At 38.7% G+C, this 20,263-nt stretch overlaps 1 protein-coding gene across 1 annotated transcript in view; it reads left to right on the forward strand.

Annotated features, from left to right (window-relative positions):
- AFG1L (AFG1 like ATPase) overlaps nt 1-19,832 on the forward strand; it is a 64,645-nt gene extending 44,813 nt beyond the window's left edge. The window contains exons 11-13 of the mRNA XM_038131638.1: nt 11,559-11,699; nt 13,407-13,520; nt 14,262-19,832. Of these exons, the coding sequence (XP_037987566.1) occupies nt 11,559-11,699; nt 13,407-13,520; nt 14,262-14,393 (387 nt within the window). The 3' untranslated portion in view covers nt 14,394-19,832. The remainder of the gene's footprint in view (nt 1-11,558; nt 11,700-13,406; nt 13,521-14,261) is intronic.
- The last annotated feature ends 431 nt before the right edge of the window (nt 19,833-20,263 follow it).

Below are 20,263 nucleotides of genomic sequence, written 5' to 3' on the forward strand. Positions count from 1 at the left end.
CTTCTGCAGATGTGTTATGGTAGTCTCTCATAGCAAAATCACATGCTTAAAACTAAAACAGCATTTGGTTCTCCTTTGACAACTTCCTCAGTTATCACTGATTTTTCTCTTCAGATCACTGATGTATCTTCCTAAGTATTACATTAGTATGTTGATAAGGGATATCAGTGTGTTCCCTTCATAGGCAGAAAAGTCATGAACTTCAGAATTGTCTGTTAAATTTAGATGAATGGTCAGAGTTGCCTCCACTGTGATTTTTTTTCCATTACTGTAAACTTTTGCAATGATTTATAGCAATGGTGGAAAATTTCACTCAGTATAAGCTGCATTTAGGACCTTGCCTGCCCTATTGCTCTGTTTGCCTGACCTGCTGCCATTAAAAGCTGCTAAAAGGAAAATTTCAAAAAAAAGGAAAAATGCAGCTGTCAACCCATGAAACGCTCTTCCTTTTTTTCATTAATTCTTTAAAATTTTGATGGAAAAACTTAAAACAGGCAGTGTCTTTTTTAAACAGTCAGAGAGGGAAATTGCTCCCGCTCATGTCACAGAAGACGTAGGGAGGATCCAGAACAGTGCACTGGTGGTTTATAGCAAAAAATTACCCAAATTCAGAGACATTCAACATGACAGGAAGTATAAAGTCTTGTATACATATTCCAGTAAGATTGCTAATAGTAGGAGTGATTTGTGGAGGGATAAAGTAGAAATCTGTAAGGGGACATAGCAACAAGATATTTGCTACTTCTTGTGAAGCAAATGGTAGACAAGCTGACAGGCATCATAAGTGCTGCTATTAAAAAAAGGAAAGTGGAAAACTGAAAAAGATTTAGTAAAAAACAAGATTGACAAAAGAAAATACTGGAGGGGAGCATGGAGCAAATCTGCAGATTTCTTTGTGCAGGACATGGGGACAAAATCCCATGGGAAGCCAGATTGTACGAAGGGACATAGGGCAGGAAATCTTCCTTGCTGGAGCCTGTTGCAGCCAGGGTGAAGCTTAATTGACACCTCAAGCAAAACCTCCAGACAGATAAATGAAATCTAAAGTTGGTGTTGTAGGAGCTCATTAAACTTGTACCAGAATTGAAAACAAGATTTGCAGTTGGTTTTGGAACAGTTTTAAGATGTGGTGACAAGCATGATAAATGGGAAATTCTCATTAATGGGGGAAAATGAGAGATAATTGCTATTATTGAAACCTTGTGGGACAATTCATAAGATAATAATACAGAATGGGTGCTTACAGCCTGCTTAAAGACAGAGTGGCTAAAAGAGGTGGAAAACAGTGTGCAACATTGAAGGTACTGGTACCTGCCTTGAAGTGAATTAATACAAGGTTCTTGAGTACATACAGGTCTACTAATTAACAAACCCAGAAGGAAAGTACTCGTAGGGATCTGTTGCAAATGGAAAATGAGGTGGATTGCTCCTTGAGCACTTGGCTATAAGAAGCATGTAAAGAAAATACACCATTGTGTGTTACACTGTAGATGAAACATAGGAAAAGGTGAAATGTAATTAGCCAGAAAATTGCAAATGATAATTTTCTAGCATAAAATGTACTACATCCAGTCATTCATGTAGTACATTCATGTACTACATCCATTCATCACATTACAGTGATGAATGAATCTAGAAATTTGTGTTGTGTAGGAATAATCTTAATTTTTTAACATTTAATAAAACCAAAAGATATTCCAAACATTGAAGTTGCATGTTTGAGTGTTCAGGAAGAGTAATTTTCAAAAGCAAAAGGGAAGTGTGACTAACTGGAAAGTCAAGTGTAAACAACAACAACAACAAGAGCAACACAAACCCAAGAAGGACTCCGAGGAGGAAGATAGTAAAAGTATTTCCTGTGTCACTGTTGAGACAGAATCAAATAGTACAGAATGAATGGCAACTAGTTATGAAGTGCAGGAAAATTATAAAATAAAGGTCAAAGGCAAATATGTCCAGTCAGATAAAAGACTTGAGTAAAATTGGAGTTTTGATGTTTTATATTATCTGAATGTTACTGGCTTATTCTTAGGTGGAGATGGATGAACTTTTAATAACGATGTGATAAAAAGAAAAGGTTTGGCAAAGAATAAATATTCTAGGTGAAATAGAGTGAAATACTCATTTTACTAAAGGATAGTGAAATAGTTTTCAGTCTCTAAATTGTTAACATGTGTTAAAGATAGCCCGCAAATACATTTGGTATCATTGGAGTCCTGGAAAACTAGGCTGAGATCTCTGACTAGCTTTTTATTTTTATAAATATTAAATTGCAAGAGAAATTCCTCATCACTAGAAGAATGGTCTATGTGTCAGTGTTAAAAAACAAACAAGTAAAATTCACACATGCTTGTGATGATGGGTGGCACTGCAGGCTGTTGGTGAGATTTCAGTCCAGGAAGGGTAATGGAGAAGCTGATTCTGGATGCATACAATGGATGACTAAAGAATGGAAATGAAATTAATTCTCCAGTCTCCCTGACTTAATAGGAAGGGTTGAGTTTTGAAGATGCTGTTCTTATTAGGAAAGTGGCATTATGCAGTCTCAAGGAAGTATTTGTTAAATGGATTGCTAAGTTAGTTAACTAACCTATAAAAAGAAATACTGACGAAGATTTGTTGTTTGTAGCATTTCTAATGAGCACATTTTTATACTAAGCCTGATGTAACAGGTTTTTTTCCCCAGGAGTTTTGAATATAACCTAAATGCTAATACAGACTTGCTGTAAATACAGAGTACTGTGTGTATGGAGAAGGAGCAAGGAAGACAAGAATGCTGTGTGCAGTTTATTTCTTATCAGAACTGATATTTTGGGGGAAGGGTTGGGGTTTTGGGTTTTTGTTCTTTGGGGTTTTTTTCAGAGTTTGTTTTGGGTTTTCTTTTTTTTTTTTTGTTTTTTTTGTTGTTTTTTTTTTTTTGCATCTAAGCAGACACAGCCCCCTTTTACCGTGTATTGGGTCAAAAATGGATGCCATTTTAGGAGGAGGCTTTTGTGTTTGAGCTACATACTAGTTTTTAGGCTTTGCCATCTCTAAAATGCAGGAACTTGAAGTACCCCATGATCTTTCCTGGTTTTAAAGTGCCTGTAAGTAGGGATGTGAGGGAGTCAGGGTCCCTGCTGCCTGTTGGCAGCTCTCACTGGCCCCGCACATGCAGTGAGCAAGTTCAGCAGCCAGCAGGGGAATGTGGCCAGTCCATCTTGAGGGAATAACCAGCTCTTATCCCCCTCATACTTCTGGGAGTAGGCAGTGCTTCTTAGTCTACAATCAATCTGTGCAGTCAATTCAGACTGAGTTTTTCCAAGGCTTGTAACTTCCTTGGGTTTGAGGGGGGTTTTACAGGAAGTGTATGGGACATTTCCCTCATACTAAGCAACCTTTCTTCCAAATTTGACATATCTGGTCTACATCATGGAAGTACTGACAAGTTACAGTATTACCTTGCAGTAGTATTTTTTGAGTTTTCTGAAACGGTTGTATACCCCTGCTCATGTGGGTGTGGGTAATCATTGCAGCATGAGTGGACAACATAGTACTCAAAACTTGGTTAATTGATTCCTTTGGCTATCCATTACCTTTAAGGGTTCCAGAAAAAAGAGTAACTTTTGCAGAATCAACACGTGAAACAGTAGATGCTTTTGTTGTGTTGTCAAAATAGCTTATCACTCAAGTGACTCTGCTTTCACTTCATTGCTGCAGTCTGTCTTCTAGTCTGGTCTTGGGTAACTGTTACAGTGCATTCCAAGGGATAAATATCCAGAGCTAAAAATCTACATTTGCTGGTGTGGGATTAAGGAGATGTGTTTGAAATTTACATAGTGATTTTGGTAATACAGTATTTTGTATGAACAGCCTGTAAAACTTCTTTTCACTGAATTTTCCTTTAAAATAAGATCAAAATTCTGTTTTATGGGGAAATATTGAAACATTTTCCACTTTGAGATCTCATGATTTCCTGAGGTGTTAGCTTATAAAATAGCAAATCAGCAGCTGGTAACTTGATACTATTTATAACATCTCCTAGCTTAAGTAGAATTTTCATAATAGTTGCTTTTTAATTAATACTTGGAAACTTTGGGAGTTAAGAGTTGATACCTTTCTGGTATTATAGTATTTCATTCTTGTTTCATATATTAGCATCAAACTTTTTCATGTCAAGAGTAGAAAGATTAGATTTTTAGATTTTCTATCTAAAATAATGCATCAGATACTGCTGATTACTGTTTGTCCATTAATGTTCATAAAAATAAAATACAGAGAATATATTGTATGCAATGCTGATATGACGTGCAGTTGACTTGCTAAGCCATTGTGTGCATCACTTTGTAAATCCTGGTTTCCCAGATGAGGACAATCCCAAGTTTTTTTACTTTATCCCAAGTAATATCCCAAATTTGATATTACTTGGTTAACATCAAATTAATACACTTTGCTTTTTTTCTTTACTAGCTATGTGAACATGTGGAAAACCAACAAAGAACTTTGTTGGATGAGAGGATACTAATCTATTTTGGTTGCTTTAAAGCAAAGGAGAAGCAGTTTTTCAGACCTGACACACTAGGTTTTATGTGGCAGAGTGGCACGTGGTGGTCTTTGTCATGGGTATGAAGTAGTTACCCAGTACTAGAATGGAGCCCTGTGAATGTGCTTCTCCAGCGTAATCAGACAGGAGGGCTCTGCTTGGTTTTCATCAAAATAAAACAGCCACAGGAGGCTGGGACAGCCACCAGGCAAAATAGGGTCATACAGTTGCCGAATTTTAATGCTAATGTTGACTTCTCCCATTTTTTGGGGCCTTTAATTCCTTTCTTCCAGTTAAAACATTACCAGTGGTGTACATTCTTGCAAAACATAATTTTATATATATATATGTATATACACAATTGTGGAAATATAAGTCTTATGCATTTCAGTTTGTTCACACCTGAAGAACAGTGTTCATTACACCTTAGAAAAAAATCACTCTCTACCCGTTCCCTTTCTTCACTTCCCTTTAAAAATTTTCCTTGAAAGTTGGTAATAGTGACAGTTTGATCTGGTATAAATAGCGCGGCCGACAGCGTACCTTGTGTGCATCTCGCTGGAGCTGCGGGAGTCGGGAGATGCCGAGCTGCTCCCGGCGCTCCCCTGGCTTGTGCGCAGCAGCGGCTGCCCTCTGCCGGGAGCGCCGGCTGCCGACCGCTCGGGCACGGCAGCCTGCTCCTCTCACAGAGGCTTTGGTTCATGGATCCTGTAGGCTTTCCACTAGGTAATCCAATATATCCTTTCATCCCGCTGCCCAGTACCAATGAATGCAGTGTCTTAACATGATACTAACATTAGCTAACATACAGTAGCGTTAAAACTCTGAAAATAAATTTAATAGCAGTATTTATGTTGTAAAAGGTTATCGGACTGTGAATTTTTTTTTCCTAGTAGTTATTCAATGTTTCTGAAACTGGCAAAATAAAATTTTCGTGTAGATTAACACAACAAATAAGTGGTGAACAGTTTCTATTAGGTTGTTGTTCCATTGCAATAGGCACATTGTATAAACCAGGAGGAAGATGTAGTTCTTAACTTGAATAGCTTGCACTTCAAAGGAAAATATGTAACTAAGCTTTAAAAAAAAAAAGAAGAGAAAAAACTCAACATTTTCAAATGCATCAAGCCATTTAGAAATGCAAGTGTCTGGTTTTGAGTTAGCTGAACGTCTGCTCTACATGATGACATAACTCAGCTGCATTTGTGGTTTAATGATTCTGAGTAATTTTGAGGGAACTATCTTCATTAAAAGCTGCTGAATTATACTGTTTCCACTGTATAATTTGGGGTCATCTTTAGGATTGTAGGACTGTTGCGTATAGGTGTAAATAAACATGCCATAGATAAGCACTATTTCCAGTAACCTTTTAGAATCACAGTTTTCTTTAGTTTGTGATCTTGGTTTTATTCCTAAGAGATTAGCTTTTGCAGCTTAAGCTCTAGACTGAGAATCTGTCTTTTTTGCTTTAAGGATTTAATCAAGCTCTCTACCCCCCCAAAAAATTTGCCTTTCCTTATTCACGAATATTTTTTATAAAATAAACTCAAGAATCTTATTTCAGGTGGAAATATTGCAATACAGTTATATTGTTAGTTAAACCACCTTTCTGTTTTATATTTTATTTGTATCAGAGCTTAATTTTTAGAGAGCACTCCTTTCAATGAAAGCTGCATAAACCGTGAGGGTTTAGATCCTGTACTTTACAGACGAGGTAATACAAGCCTTTTTGAAGCTCATTGGAGTTTTAAGGTTTTGCCTTTTTAAATTTTTTTTTGTTTCTTAAATTCTTTAATGTAGTTCTCCCTCTTTTTTCAAAGCTTTTTTGTTGGTTTTGAAATCTTAACAGTAAGTGTAAATATTTAAATAGACCTATAATTTTTTTAGGACTTAACTATTTTTGGAGACCATTTCATTGATAATGCTATACTTTGGAGTTGGAACTGGAAATCTAGCAGTGAGAGCTTTTAGAGCAGAAACATGCCTTTTCCATGCTTCTAGTATTCAGCCACCTTTGAGCATCTTGTTCAAATAAATACATAAATAAATAAAAAGAATGGGAAATTACAAGCATCTTCTTAAGCAGAAGAGCAAGGACCTGAAATAACTTTCTACTATGAAAAATGTGACTAAAAAGCTTCTGTTGTAAGAACAAGCAAAATTACTTCTTAGCAGGATTCTGTGGTGAGATAACCTGAGATGGCAAGGGGCTGTGCTTGGTACAGAAAATACCTTTCACTCCAGGGTTTACAGATCTTAGATTCCTGCTCTCCTGGTTGGAACTAGATGATGTTTAAGGGATCTTGCAACCCAGAGTGTTCTATGGTTCTGTGATTTTCACTGCCATCAGTAGCTTCAAATTTTTTAACCAAGTAAGCCATGCCCTACCTCTTCCCATTTTTATTTAAACTTTAGCATGCTGTGGCATCGTATATCAGGCCTTGGCTTTTTCTGCTCTTTTCTTGAAATTGTGACCTTGACACATTATCTCAGTGCTCTGTTTTATGACCCTCACTAGTGATAGCATGTTGTTCATTTGGAAACAACAGAGCTTTTGGTTTTGTTTATACTTAATGATTAGATTGTAAATATTATCTGATCTTAAACTAGGTGTTGTCTATAGTAAGTTTTGGAATGTTAAGAGTGTCTGCACAAAATTATAGTTTCTGTAAATCACAAGTCTTCAGGATTGGCTGGAACTGGCTCTGGAACATCTTGCAGCATCAACAAAAATACTGATATGACATATCCTCTTCTATCCTATGTAAAACATTCTGTATTCTTCAGACAATCTCTTAAAGGTGATATACTGGGCCACTGATAAGTCAACAAAGAAAAAAAAGATGCTTTATACTATAATTAAAGGAACTCTATAATAGAAACAGGAGACGACTAACTCTAAAACAGCCCACAGAGAGCTCCAAATAATAAACTTCCTACTTGAACTGAGATGATGATAGCTGAAAATGCATTAAGTAGACAGAGAAACAAAAATAAATAAAGGTGAGAACTCAGTCAAGCAGGCTGAAGTGGAGTAAACACTTTGTCAGGAGTGTAGCCTGTGTTAGGGCTAATGTGTTTTGCATTAGTATGATGCCTGTAAAATACTGACTCTTGACATCAGAGCTAATGACAAAAATCCATAACAGTTTTACAGCAGATACACATGCAGGAACAATAATACCATAAGAAAGATTCTTATCTGTTAATGTTTTGAGTTTTTAAAATAATATTATGCATGTGAAAATATAATATTAGCGTGTGAAAGAACCGGTAACAAATGGTGAGTGACGGTCATTACATAAATGTCTTATTGTTCTGCAGTTGAGTTTTGATCAATTATTGATGAAACAAAAGAGGTAAGACAGTACCAGAAACACAAACCAAATGAAGTTATTTTTACAATGTTATTCAGAGGATGAGATTAATCAGGCTAAACTTTTAGTAAGAGGATTACATTTATATGTATCAGTATTAGGAGGATTTGTGGCTTCATTAGCAACTTCAGAGGAAGAAATACCTTCACATATACATACACCTTCACTAACTAAAGTGAAATACTTTCTGTGATTGGTTGGGCTTCACAAAATAAATTTTAGCCCTGGAGTGTTATACAGAGGACAGTGCTATGTGTCTAAGACTGTGTGCCTCTAGTCTTGTAACCTAGCTGAGCTGGTGTTGCTGGCAGTCGGGACCCAGAGAGTGCTTGCTGCAAGGTGAGGGAAAAAGAGCCTGAAGGCAGTAAGGCAATGCTGTGAAGGTAGGGGAGGGCTGTGGGCTGCTGGAACAGCAGAAATTTGCTCCTTGGTGAAGCTTCTGTATGTGGACTGCACAGCCAAAGCCTCTAGCAATGGTGCAATCTGGCGCCAAACCCATTTCCCCATCTCTGTTCCTGTGTGGCAGAGGTGGTACGTGGGTGCTTGTGCCAGCCTCATGCCAGGTTTGGGGGGCACCAGGCCAGTGAGAATGTGAATTGAGGAGCCGTCAGGGTGCCCCTGCATCATGGTCTCTTGCATTTGGAGTGTTTTGAGTTAGGTGGTGGGTTAAACCAGCTTTGAAGCAATTACAGGGAGCATGGAAACTGGGCCAATAGCAAGGACAGAGGTATACAAAAAAGGGTTCTAATCTGTCACCAGAGCATTTGCAAACTTGCTGGTAGTTCCTTGTTTTTACACTGAGTAAGAAGGAAATTAGAGGATTTCCCAAGACAAGAGTAAGTCGTGTTAGGAACAAGATTAAAAGCTTTGTCTTTCATCTCCAGGACTGTGTCTAAACTCCAAAGGGAGTTTTGAGAACTCCTCTGTGTAAGGGCCTTCAGCTGTTATCAGCTGAGCCTTATGTAACAGCAGAATGGCTGACTCAGCATTTCAGTTGTGTCTCACTGGACTTGAGTCCTGTCAGGGAGGTACCAAATTTACTCTAATAAAGTACTCATGCTGCTAGACTCAGATCTCTAAGATTTTGGAGTCTCCAAAGGCATGTTTCTGCCAATTCAGATAATATTCACAGAATATTATCACTTAGTGTTGGTGTAGATGTTTCAGAAGTTCTTGTTAAAGCTTGAATTGTTCTGCCTTTTATGCCCTTAATTAGAGGAATTCTTGAATTGCTTGCTTTTTGCACTGCTGAAGTAGATTGAATTCTTGTTTGTCTGATAAAGATGCATATTGTAACCTTCTATGACCCATGATTTTATGTCGTTATGAAAAGCAGTATAAGTATTACAACTTCCGTTCTTCCTATTTGAAATGCGTTAATCTTATTTTTGTCTTCCACCTGTTTCATCCCTCTGACTACCCAGGTTTTTTATTCTCTTGTTTGGATATCCACCAAACAAGGTACCCACCAAGTTCTCATCTGTACAGCTCATTAGTTGGGAACTTCAGTTTGCCCACTTTGCAAAAGTTTGTACTCTTTAATTTTTAGTTATATACTTATTTAAGGAATGACCTTTTAATATCTGGTACTTTGAGATGAGGAGGGTGTGTTAGTATGGTTTGTGTGAGAAAGTGTGTCACAGTGGGTCAGGGCAGAATAATTCCTCAGGGTTTTGGGTTTTGGCAGAAGAGTACTTGGGCTCTTCCTGTGATAAAAGAATGAATCAGCATAGCAGTGATTTCTCTAATTTCTTGCCTTCCTTGTGTACAATGAGATCACTGCTGTTCTTCCTCACAGATACTCATCACACAGGCATACTTGATCTCCTCTGTGTTTAACAGTGCTTCAGTCCCAAGTATGGAATAAAATTACTGTTACCGAAACGATTTGCTTATCACTAATCCTAAAATCCCCAGCAGCATCCTGGTTATGCTGCTTTTGGTGCTTTTGTTTTTCTTTTGCACTTTGTTCTCTGGCTGTCCAGATGTATCACTTGTATCTGGTGGCAAGGTGCCCACTGAGTTTACTCTGTGTTGTTTCCATCCATCACTTCCCTCCGTTTTCTTGAACCTTTTCTTGCTTTCTTTCATCAGAACATTTTGAGTTCAGCTACTCTGGTTTAGCCAGACGGGATTTTTTTTTCCAGAGGTGTTGCATGAAGCTTTGCTGGTGGCCCTCATGATGATGAGGTTTTGGTTTCTGATGACCAAGTCCATACTAGTAACTATGGGACTGTAATGGAGGAGAAAATAAGCATTAAATGCAATTCTAAGGGGAGAATACAGCATATACTACTCCTAAACACTGCTCAAAAGAATGGAAAGGTTTTGTAATAATTCTTTTTCATAGATGCTACAGGGAAATTTTGTGCTTGGGAATGGGAAAGCAGGGTGATTCATGAGACTGCAAGTGGGAGAGCTGGTGGAGAGTGACAGGCTTTAGTACCTGCCTGGAAGGTTAGCTTATTCCCATTAATTTTCAGGAGAATTTTTGGAATGCCATCAGGGCTTTTCTCTCTTGTGCTTGTGTAGAGACCATTTCTACAAGTTTTTTTATTCTAGCATCTAAACAAAAGCCAAAGTCCTGTTCATGGGCAGCTATTGAAAATTGCTTAAAATAACTTTTTGCAGAAGTATTCTAGTTAAGAAGTTATGTGTGGCCTACAACAAATTAGTCTCACAATTTCATTTAAAGGAAATATTTTATATTTACTGGTTTTAAGGTAGTATCAGTATTGCAGTGCTTTATAACAGTAGTATACTTGGTACAGCACATGGTGCATGTGATTACCTGGGAAGGGAGTTGTGACCATGCAAAATGCTGCTGAACTTGTTCTCTGCAGTAGCTGCAGACAAGATTCTGAAGTATTTGTACAAGTAAAACAGATGGAACGAGTTCAGGAGTACAAATTTTAATAGCTCATGATAAAGTACTGCCTGTGGTATTGATAGGACAGATCTTGCAGAAAAAAATACCTTCTGTGTAATGAAAAAGTAATTTTAGAGGAATGTACTTGAATGAGCTACTACTATTTGTGCATATTTTCTGTTGATGGTTTAGATACAGAAAGAGAAACTAATGAGTTCTTCTTGAAGATTTTTATTTCAAGTTTACAGGAGGAACCAGGAACAAAGGAACTGCTGCAAAATTGTATTTTTGTCTGTTTCCTCTTGTTTTCCATACTTAAAAAATTATTCAGTCTGGGTTAGTCCTAGGTGAACTAAATGCAGGTCTACTTAGGATTTAGTAACTAGCCTATAAATTTGTATTTAAAAATCTTGATGCTAGAAAGCATCCTAATAGCTATTCAAATTATTTATTTATGCTTTAGGTTGAAATCACATGTCTTCTATGGATTATGATTTATAGTGATCATTTTATTTGAGGTTGTCAGAGAAAGATCATAATGTTGTCTGGGTGCAGAAGAACTCCATTTTTCACTCTCACTGTTCATGTAAAGCCAGGAGTATGAACACCCACAGGTACCTATGTTCCTAAGGGCAATCGAGCATTCCTCAAGCGAGATACAAAGGAATAAAAAGAAGGTTATGATCAGGACTTTACAGCTCTCTTCTGTTACTGTAGTATGTCAAGATATACAGAGTTTATGTGTCATTCTATCATGGCTTTCCATTGCTTATGGTTTGTTTTGTTTCAGCCTCTTGGAGCCAGCGACTATTTGGAAATATCAAAGCACTTTGACACAGTGTTTGTTCGTGACATACCACTTCTTACAATAGCAAAGAGGACACAAGCTCGTCGTTTCATTACTCTTATTGATACCTTTTATGAGCATAAGGTGAGAACCAAGCCTTTCCTAGATGCATGGGAATAATATTGGGAGTCCTAAAACTGACTGTTACTATTGGTTTGGAATAAGGTTTTCTGTAGTAATGGTTTGGAAAACATAAGCAGTATGAAGCAGCATTGCAAAGAAACATCATTCCAGCTTCACCAAAAAAAAAAAAAAGGGTCCCATTTCAATAAAGGCAAATAAACAGATTTTTTTTGGTTTTTTTTTGTTTCTGTGACTATTAAACATGAGCATAAATATAAGCCTGAGCTCATTTGCCTTTTTTGAATGGGGATGTTCTTTCCTAACCCAGGAAAACAACAGAAGCCATGTCATTATTTTAATTATGAAAGATTGTGCTGCCAACTGTGCTGGACTGAAATGGAGTTTTTTAGATTTTAATCTGTATGGGCAGTTGGTCAGGAATCACTGCCTTTTTGATCAGGAAGGAGGAGTTAATAGCACAATTACATCATAAAGTTAAAAGGAAACAGTCGCTGTAGTCTTTACATTAGATTGCAGAACTGCTCATGGAATGATAATGATAAATGCAGCACTTCATGTGGATTGACAGAGATTTCAATCATGGAAGCAAAATCAGTGTAACTAAAACAAAGGGAAGTTCCTGTTTAATGTGATTTTTTTTTTAAAGTGATGCAAGGTCTGAAATACTATCTTATATGTGATTATATTTGCACACACCTAAACATTTATGCAGTTGGAAAGTGTCAATTGAGGTTGGGTCTTATCAAGAATGTTCTGGCATGGGCTGTTGATCAGAAAGGCCCCAACTCAGCAAGGTATTGAACTAACTCAGTGTATGAGTACTTTCATTCAAATCAGCCAGATTCAAATCAGTGTCATTCAAATTAGCCAGATTCTTTATTCTTTATGGTTGGGAAGTGGACATTTGCTAAGGCAATATGCTAATATTAAACTAATGGGTTAGAAATAGGGGGATGGTCTGCTCTGTGTTTGGGCTGTCATTAAGAATTGCAAGCAGTCACTTTCTATTATTTCCTCCATAGGAAAAACACAAGGTTAAACTCCCATCAAAAGTAGTTTGGAAAAATACCTGAGTATATTTGTGGATGCCTGTCCACAACACAGACGTCTTGCCTGCATGCTCTCAGCAAGAGTCTCTTCTGTAGTATTATTTCAGTCTGTCATTACTGCAGCCCCCATCTCGCACTGCATGTTGTATCTCTTCCCAGCAGACATGAAAACAGCATCATTATTTTTACTAGCAAATAACTTACTGGAGTAGCACAGATGGAGGCAAGAAAGGCTTCACTCAGTCTTCTGGGAAATTTGGCATTTAAGTATTCTTTTAAATAGTGCAGTGTATCTACCCACTGAGAGGACTCTCGCTATGGGTGAGAAGTGAGCATTGCTTACTATACAGCTGTTCTTTTAGAAAGTAAACTTTGTGGTGACCTCATTGCCTGTGTAGCAGATATTCTGAGTATTTGATAGCACAGTTCTCTTCTCTGAGTAAAAGTTACATCAGTTGTTACTGAGAAAAACATCCTGTAAGGTCCATCTGACTAAGTCAGGTAAATCTGTAACAGCAGTGCTAATAAGAGAAAGGAAAATCATTGTGGAAAAAACACCAACAATTTAACTTGAAGTGTGCTGTACATAGATCCTGTGTTTTACCCTGTTCCTGTAAAGCCCAAGGGATGATACTGTTGCCTGCTCTCCTCCTCTCAGGTGCGCATTATCTGTTCTGCAGCAGCTCCTCTCCAAAGCTTGTTCCAGGTGAAACCTGACAGTGGTGAACAGCAGGACAACAGAGTGTTGATGGATGATTTGAACTTGAGCCAGGTACATGATTTTAACATCATCTCCCTTTTGTAACAAAATTGGGTTTAGTCTCATAATTGCACAGCATTTTAAGAGGGGGAATCAAGATAACATTTAACTATTGATATGTTGCTTTTTTTTGCAGTGTCTCTGTCACTCTGATAATTACATGTTGTGCTACTTATTCACAGTCTAGGAAAATGTCACTATATGTAGAACCATTTTGTTTAAGTTTTAGGGTAATTTTGAATATTAATCATTCTATCTGTTCAGTCATATATGAAAATGCTGATTTAAGTTTAGCAGCTACATTTAAAATACAGAAATAAAAGATAGTTTGTTCTTCCTGTTCCTGGACTACAGAACAGCCTCATGAGTTCTCACAAACAGTACTACTTTGCATGTTGCTTATTCTGTTTTCCTTTTTCTCTGTAGCTCAGTTATTGCTAATGACTTTTTAAATTTTTTTTAATCGGTGTACAATTAGTCATCAAAAAAGGAAAAATAGACGGTTAACCTGTTATTGTGTTGTTTTAAAACCAAATTATTCTTTTTGTTGTATTCCTTCAGGGGATTATGTAGCTGAAATAGATGCTTTTCTTTAATTTTTTTGGACATCAGTTTTAATTTTTTGGTGCCATGCTGCTATCTTGTTTTGTCAAAGCCTGTAAAAGCACTGAGCCTTAGGAGTTAGGCAGGATGCACTTCAGTACAGCCATGAGTCTCTCAGGTGTGTGGTACTGTTTTTGTGTATTGATGTAGGATTCTGCCAAAGGACTCTCCATGTTTACAGGAGAAGAGGAAGTCTTTGCCTTTCAGCGTACTCTCTCACGGCTCACAGAAATGCAAACTGAACAGTACTGGAATGATGGGGACAGAAGCAAAAAAACATAATTAAAAGTTGAATGAAATCACCAAGAAGTAAAATTACAGCATGAAATCACCAAGAAGAAAAATTGGAAAAGCTTCAGAAAAGCATTGGAAAGCTTTTTACCACAACTTGAATAATAATTGCACTTTATCATCTGGACCATGTTTTCTTTCATCAGTAGTTTTTTGAGTTTAAGACATGAGGTCTCAGTTATTTGTCTGTACCACCAGTGTGTGGATATGTGAAATTTTGCCTTCATTTTTTCTTCTTCAAACCTGTCGGGATGTCTGGCTCCACACAGCGGTGCTGAATGGAATTACCTCCAGCTGGTGGCTGGTCACCAGTGGTGTTCCCCAGGGCTCAGTATTGGGGCCAGCCCTCTTCAATGTCCTTATGCATGGTATGGACAAGGGGATCAAAGTGCACCCTCAGTAAGTTCACAGATGATGCCAAGTTGGGTGGGAGTGTTGACCTGCAGGAGGGTAGGAAAGCTCTGCAAAGGGATCTGCACAGGCTGGATCAACGGGCTGAGGCCAGTTGTATGTGGTTCCACATAGGCCAAGTGCCAGGTCCTGCCCTTGGGTCACAACAACCCTGGGCAGCAGCACAGGCTGGGGCAGAGGGGCTGGCAAGTTGCCCAGGGGAAAAGGACCTGGGGGTGCTGGTAAACAGAACATGAGCCAGCTGTGCCCAAGAAGGCCAATGGAATCTCAGCCTGTATCAGCAACAGCGTGGCCAGCAGGACCAGGGCAGCGATTGTTCCCCTGTACTTGGCACTGGTGAGGCCTCACCTTGAGTGCTGTGTCCAGTCTGGGCCCCTCACTACAAGAAGGACATTGAGGGGCTGGAGTGTGTCCAGATCCAGGCAATGAAGCTGGTGAAATGTCTGGAGCACAGGTCCTGTGAGGAGCAGCTGAGGGAGCTGGGAGTGTTTAGCCTGGAGGAAAGGAGGCTCAGGGGTCACCTTACTGCTCTCTACAACCACCTGAAAGGAGGTGGTAATGAGGTGAGGGTTGGACTCTTCTCCCAGGCAACCAGTGACAGGATGAGAGGACAGAGCCTCAAGCTGCTCCAGGGGAGATTCAGGTTGGACATGATGAAGAATTTCTTCAATGAAAGTGTTGTCTAGTATTGGAACAGGCTGCCCAGGGAGGGTGGTGGAGTCGCCATCCCTGGAAGTGTTTTAAGAAATTGCTGGATATGGCACTTAGAGCTGTGGTTTATTTGATAGGGTTAGGTTTGGACAGAAGTTGGACTAAATGATCTTGAAGTTTTTTTCCAACCCTAATGATTCTCTAAAATATACCTTTGATGTTCAGGAAGTTTGATGGGATTAGAATTTTTGTGGAGAACTGGACTACAGACAAAGTTAATGGGTTATGCAGAGTCATTTTATGATGTCACACAAAGTTGGCACTTTGAATGATTATGCACTGCTTCTGTCATGTACAATGCTGCTTGCACAAAAGAAAAACCAAATGCTTCTTTAACAAATTCCTGATATTGTCCATGCTAGAATCCTGGAACTCCTCTGTAGTGTGTTTTGGTTTTGTTTTGTTTTTTTCTGTTATTCTCTGAGTCTAGCTATGTGTTGACATTCAGGCTCCAGGAGTTTTTTTTTTAAATCATACTGTTGATCAGTCTGGTTCATTGAAAGCTAATGGTTTTAACCCAGAGACAACCCTGAGGAGGAGCTTTAAGGTAATTTAAGCTGCAAAGGATTAAGATCTAAGTAATGGATGAGAAAAGGGAACTTGATAAGACAGGGTGTGCTGTAACAAATAAGTTCAAGTTCATATTCTTCCTAAATTTTGTGGTTCTGGCAAGCCTGGATATGCTGCCTCTACACCAGTGACATCTCTACCCTGAATTTTCTTATGCTTCTTCTACACCAAACCTTCCACTGCTGCTGACACACCTGCCCTGATCTGGGGGGAGCAGTACTCAGTACTACTGAGGCAATTCATCACATTACCATAGGAATGTGTTTTATGGAAAAGATAGGATAGGAACTGACACCTCAAGACACATCACCCATCCTCATGTTGTAGTTGGAAACTCTATTTTAGTTGAAGATGCAGTGGTGTCATTCTTGATTTTAATCTAACTGAAACAAAACATGGTATTGCGTGTATTGGCTTATTGTGTATTTTTATAAAGTAATCTTAAGAGCACATATAGAAACTTTTAAGTAGAGAAAAACCATGTAGATGGACTGAAAAGACTGCCCTTATGTCCTAGGGAGGAGATATATGACACACTGTCCCCAGCTTTAAGAGGTTTTGTTGGATGTTGCAATATGACCTTTTCTGTCTGTTACCAAACTGTCTCCCATCACAGTTACAAAAATCTTCTAAAAGGGCCTTCTGGGCAGCAGGGAGGGCTGGAGAGGTCCTATGCACTTACTTTTGTTAGGGAGCCACATGCTCAGGTCTGGTTTTCTGTTCTGATCCCTTCCATTTGTCCTGGAAGTTACTTACTCTGGCTATACCTGCTCTTCAAATAATTTTTAAATCCTATATTTGTAGTTTGCAAGTAATGGAACTGTATTATTATTCCCACAAGGGTGACTACCATGGAGAATTTTAATGCATATTTATGAAAACTCCAATCAGAATACATTGTTTATACTTAAGAATATCCAAATAATTGTTGTATGCTTTCAGAGATTTGCATTAGGTTTCTCAACTGAGGGACTATTGACATTCATGCATGTGTGTCTGTATATACAAACACATATGTATATTTAATTTACACATGTACATATAAATCTAGATAAAACTAATATATATAATTTAAATCTGCGTGTTTCTGTATTTATACGTGGCACTCTACATTTATCAGCCTGGGACTATGTTGATAACTCTCCTGAAGCTTCAGCCTTGACTTTTTTTGAGTAGCATTCAAATGTCTCCTGCCTTGAACCAGAATGTGTTGTAGGAAAATGGGAGATGGTGGTAGATAACCTAAAGCATTTTGCATCTGGGTATTTATTTACATTCTCTTAAAAACTGTTTATATGTTTAGCCTGTATGTCCTTCTCTGTCGGGGGTAAAGGGGAAATGTGCAATCTTGCAGAACACACATGACAGTCTGGGACATATGGGAGCCGAGGTCCTGGCAGGTTCTTCATTCCCACAGAGACTGTCTCAGGCCAGGGAAGTGAGGTGTTTCTCCACCGTCTGTGTGGGTGATGACGAAGCTCCTTTAACCACAGGATCCCTGTTTGTGTTCAAACTGCTGCTGCTTTGCCCATTGGTATTTGAGGCTTTTCTGCAGTCTGAATGTACACCCCAAACTCCAGGTTTGGGATACCCCAGGTTTTTGGAAGCTCCTAAATGCAGTGGGACTGATGTACCCCTGAAAGCCTCTAAGGATATAGGTGAGCTCTGTGAAAACACAGGAGGAAAGTACCCCAAAAGCTTCCAGAGCCAGCACTGCTTCCAGGACATATTGGTAAATAAAACCATAGTACAGTCTTTCCTTGGCCAGCAAGGAATTTGTCTCTTGGGAGTCCCTGCTAGGTACCAGCAGTAATCAAGGAAAATAAATGGGATTCCTGAAGTGTTTTGAGGCTGAAAACAAGAAAAGCTGCCTAAATCACTGTGCTGTATTTGTGATTGTGCTGCAGAGGGAGGTTCGCCACTTTTGGGTCAGGTCCACAAGGGGAAATTTATTGGGCCGGTTTCTCAGCCAGTCCAGATGCCAGGGCAGAGGGTGCCCCTGTAACCACAGAAGCAGCCCATTCGTGCCCATCTACCTCCCTGAAGAAAGTGAGGCCCTATTTGCTTATTTTATGATGCTATAGCATTCGTAAAGCCTTTTTCCAGTGCTGAGTTGGGGGTGCTGCTTCTGGGGTCAGACACCTTCCAGGCAAGTGGTGCTGGCCAGAATCTCACTGGCACCCTGGACAAGAGTGGTTTTGTTGTGCCACAGGGTGCTGGACCACCTGTGCTCCCAGCTGTCCTGTCCCCTGCTGCCTGGCCTGCTCCTGCTGCTGTGAGACAGCAACAGTCCATGACTTTATTCCCACATGAAGATGTTGTACTTGCCAAAATGTAAACAGTGACTAAATTATGCATGCTCCATAATAGCCTTAAAAATTGCTGGATTTGTGCTAGATGCTTCTATCCACAGTTTAAGTTTATCCCCAGCTTTTTAGGTTTTCCTTAACTTGTGAATTCATGTCATCTCAGATCTGCAACAAGTTTTTATTTCCTTTAGCAAGGAAAGGAAATGTTTGTCGTTCAGCAAACATTATCGACAAGTTATTTTTAAAGGTCTTTTCAAGTAACTTTTATTGCTGTGGTATAATATTTTGCTGTCATAGGAAGTAAAATCCTGGAGATTATGGACCATGTGAAACACTTCATGTTTTTTTAAAGCCACATCCTGGCTGAGAATCTCTCAACTAACGTCTTTAAAATACTTGATTGACCAAAGAATGTTCACAAGCCCAAAAAATTTAACTACTTTTCTTAATAATAAATAATACAATTCTGTTTGTCAGAGTTATTGGTTTTCAGTATTTGTTACTGTGCAGACTGAGGGAACAATTGCAGGATTTTGGGTAGAACAAGACAGCCTTCCAAAGGCTTTGGAGGGATTGAAGATGCACTTTTTGCTGTTGCTGGTTTTTGAACTGACAAGGAAAACTATTAATGCCTTTTCTTTTAGTAAAGGTGTTTGTGATGACAACACAGCTGGATAGATGTCACCTATTTTGCAGCAATCTCAACATGAAAAAAAGCAACTGACCAGGTTTCAAACAGTGCCCAGCAGGGTCACCAGCCACGTAACAAGGAGGAAGAACGGTCTCTCCATCATGACGTGGCTAACAGAACTAAGATTCAGGATTTTTCTTTCTACAGTTTCCTGGGTCTGAATACACCTGGTGCCTCAGTTTCCCTGTGGATAAAATGGGAATGATGTTACTTTCTTACTTGCTAACTCTGGCATGCTGCCAGGCTTCCCTCATTAATATTCTAAGATGCTTGCTGAGGCTCTGGGATGAAAATACTTCAGTAAAGTATGTAAATAGTGCAAAAAAATAATTTAGCTACTCAGAGAGGATTAGTCTCCTTGTTTGGGTTACAGAATTAATGTCATCCACTAAACACCATGTGCCTCTTTGTAGTGATTTTGTTTTAATTAATGCATCTATTTTAAGAATCTATTTAAAGAAAAAGAAATTGAGATTTGTGTTTAAAAATGTAAACCATTTGTGTAGTTTTTCTTTTACTTGTAATAACGAATTTCCTATAAGAGTCATAATAACCTCAGATCCTTTACATTTGAAATACAGTGGCTTTGTAAATTCTTTTGGGATTTTCCTTGTATACAGAGAATATTTTTTTTAAATATGTCATTTTGAATCTAGTATATTACAAACTGAACACGGTCAAATCCATCTGTTATTTGAGAAGAATTTATCTTGTAATAAAGAAAAATTAATAAATCCAGATTTTATAAACTTGTCCTTTACTCATGCTAATTTTAGATATGTGTTCTCGATAGACAGAGCCACTGTTAATTAGAATAATAGAATGTTAAGGAGTTGGAATGGACCTTTAAGATCATCTAATCCCAACCTCCGCTGCCATGGGCAGGAACATCTCCCACTAGGCCAGGTTGCTCAAGGCCTTATCCAACCTGTCTGGGAACACTGCCAGGGATGGGGCATCCACAGCTGCTCTGGGAAACCTATTCCAGCGCCTGACCACCCTCACAGTAAAGAATTTATTCCTAACAGCCACTCTAAGCCCTCCCTCTTTCAGTTTAAAGCCATTCCTCCTTGTCCTGTCACTACATACCCTTGTAAAAAGTCCCTCTCCAGGTCTTTGCAGTGCCCTTTAGGTACTGGAAGGTGGTGTAAGGTCTCCCTGGAGCCTTC

The sequence above is a fragment of the Motacilla alba genome, chromosome 3 (assembly GCF_015832195.1).
Source record: "Motacilla alba alba isolate MOTALB_02 chromosome 3, Motacilla_alba_V1.0_pri, whole genome shotgun sequence".
Taxonomy (NCBI): Eukaryota; Metazoa; Chordata; class Aves; order Passeriformes; family Motacillidae; genus Motacilla; species Motacilla alba.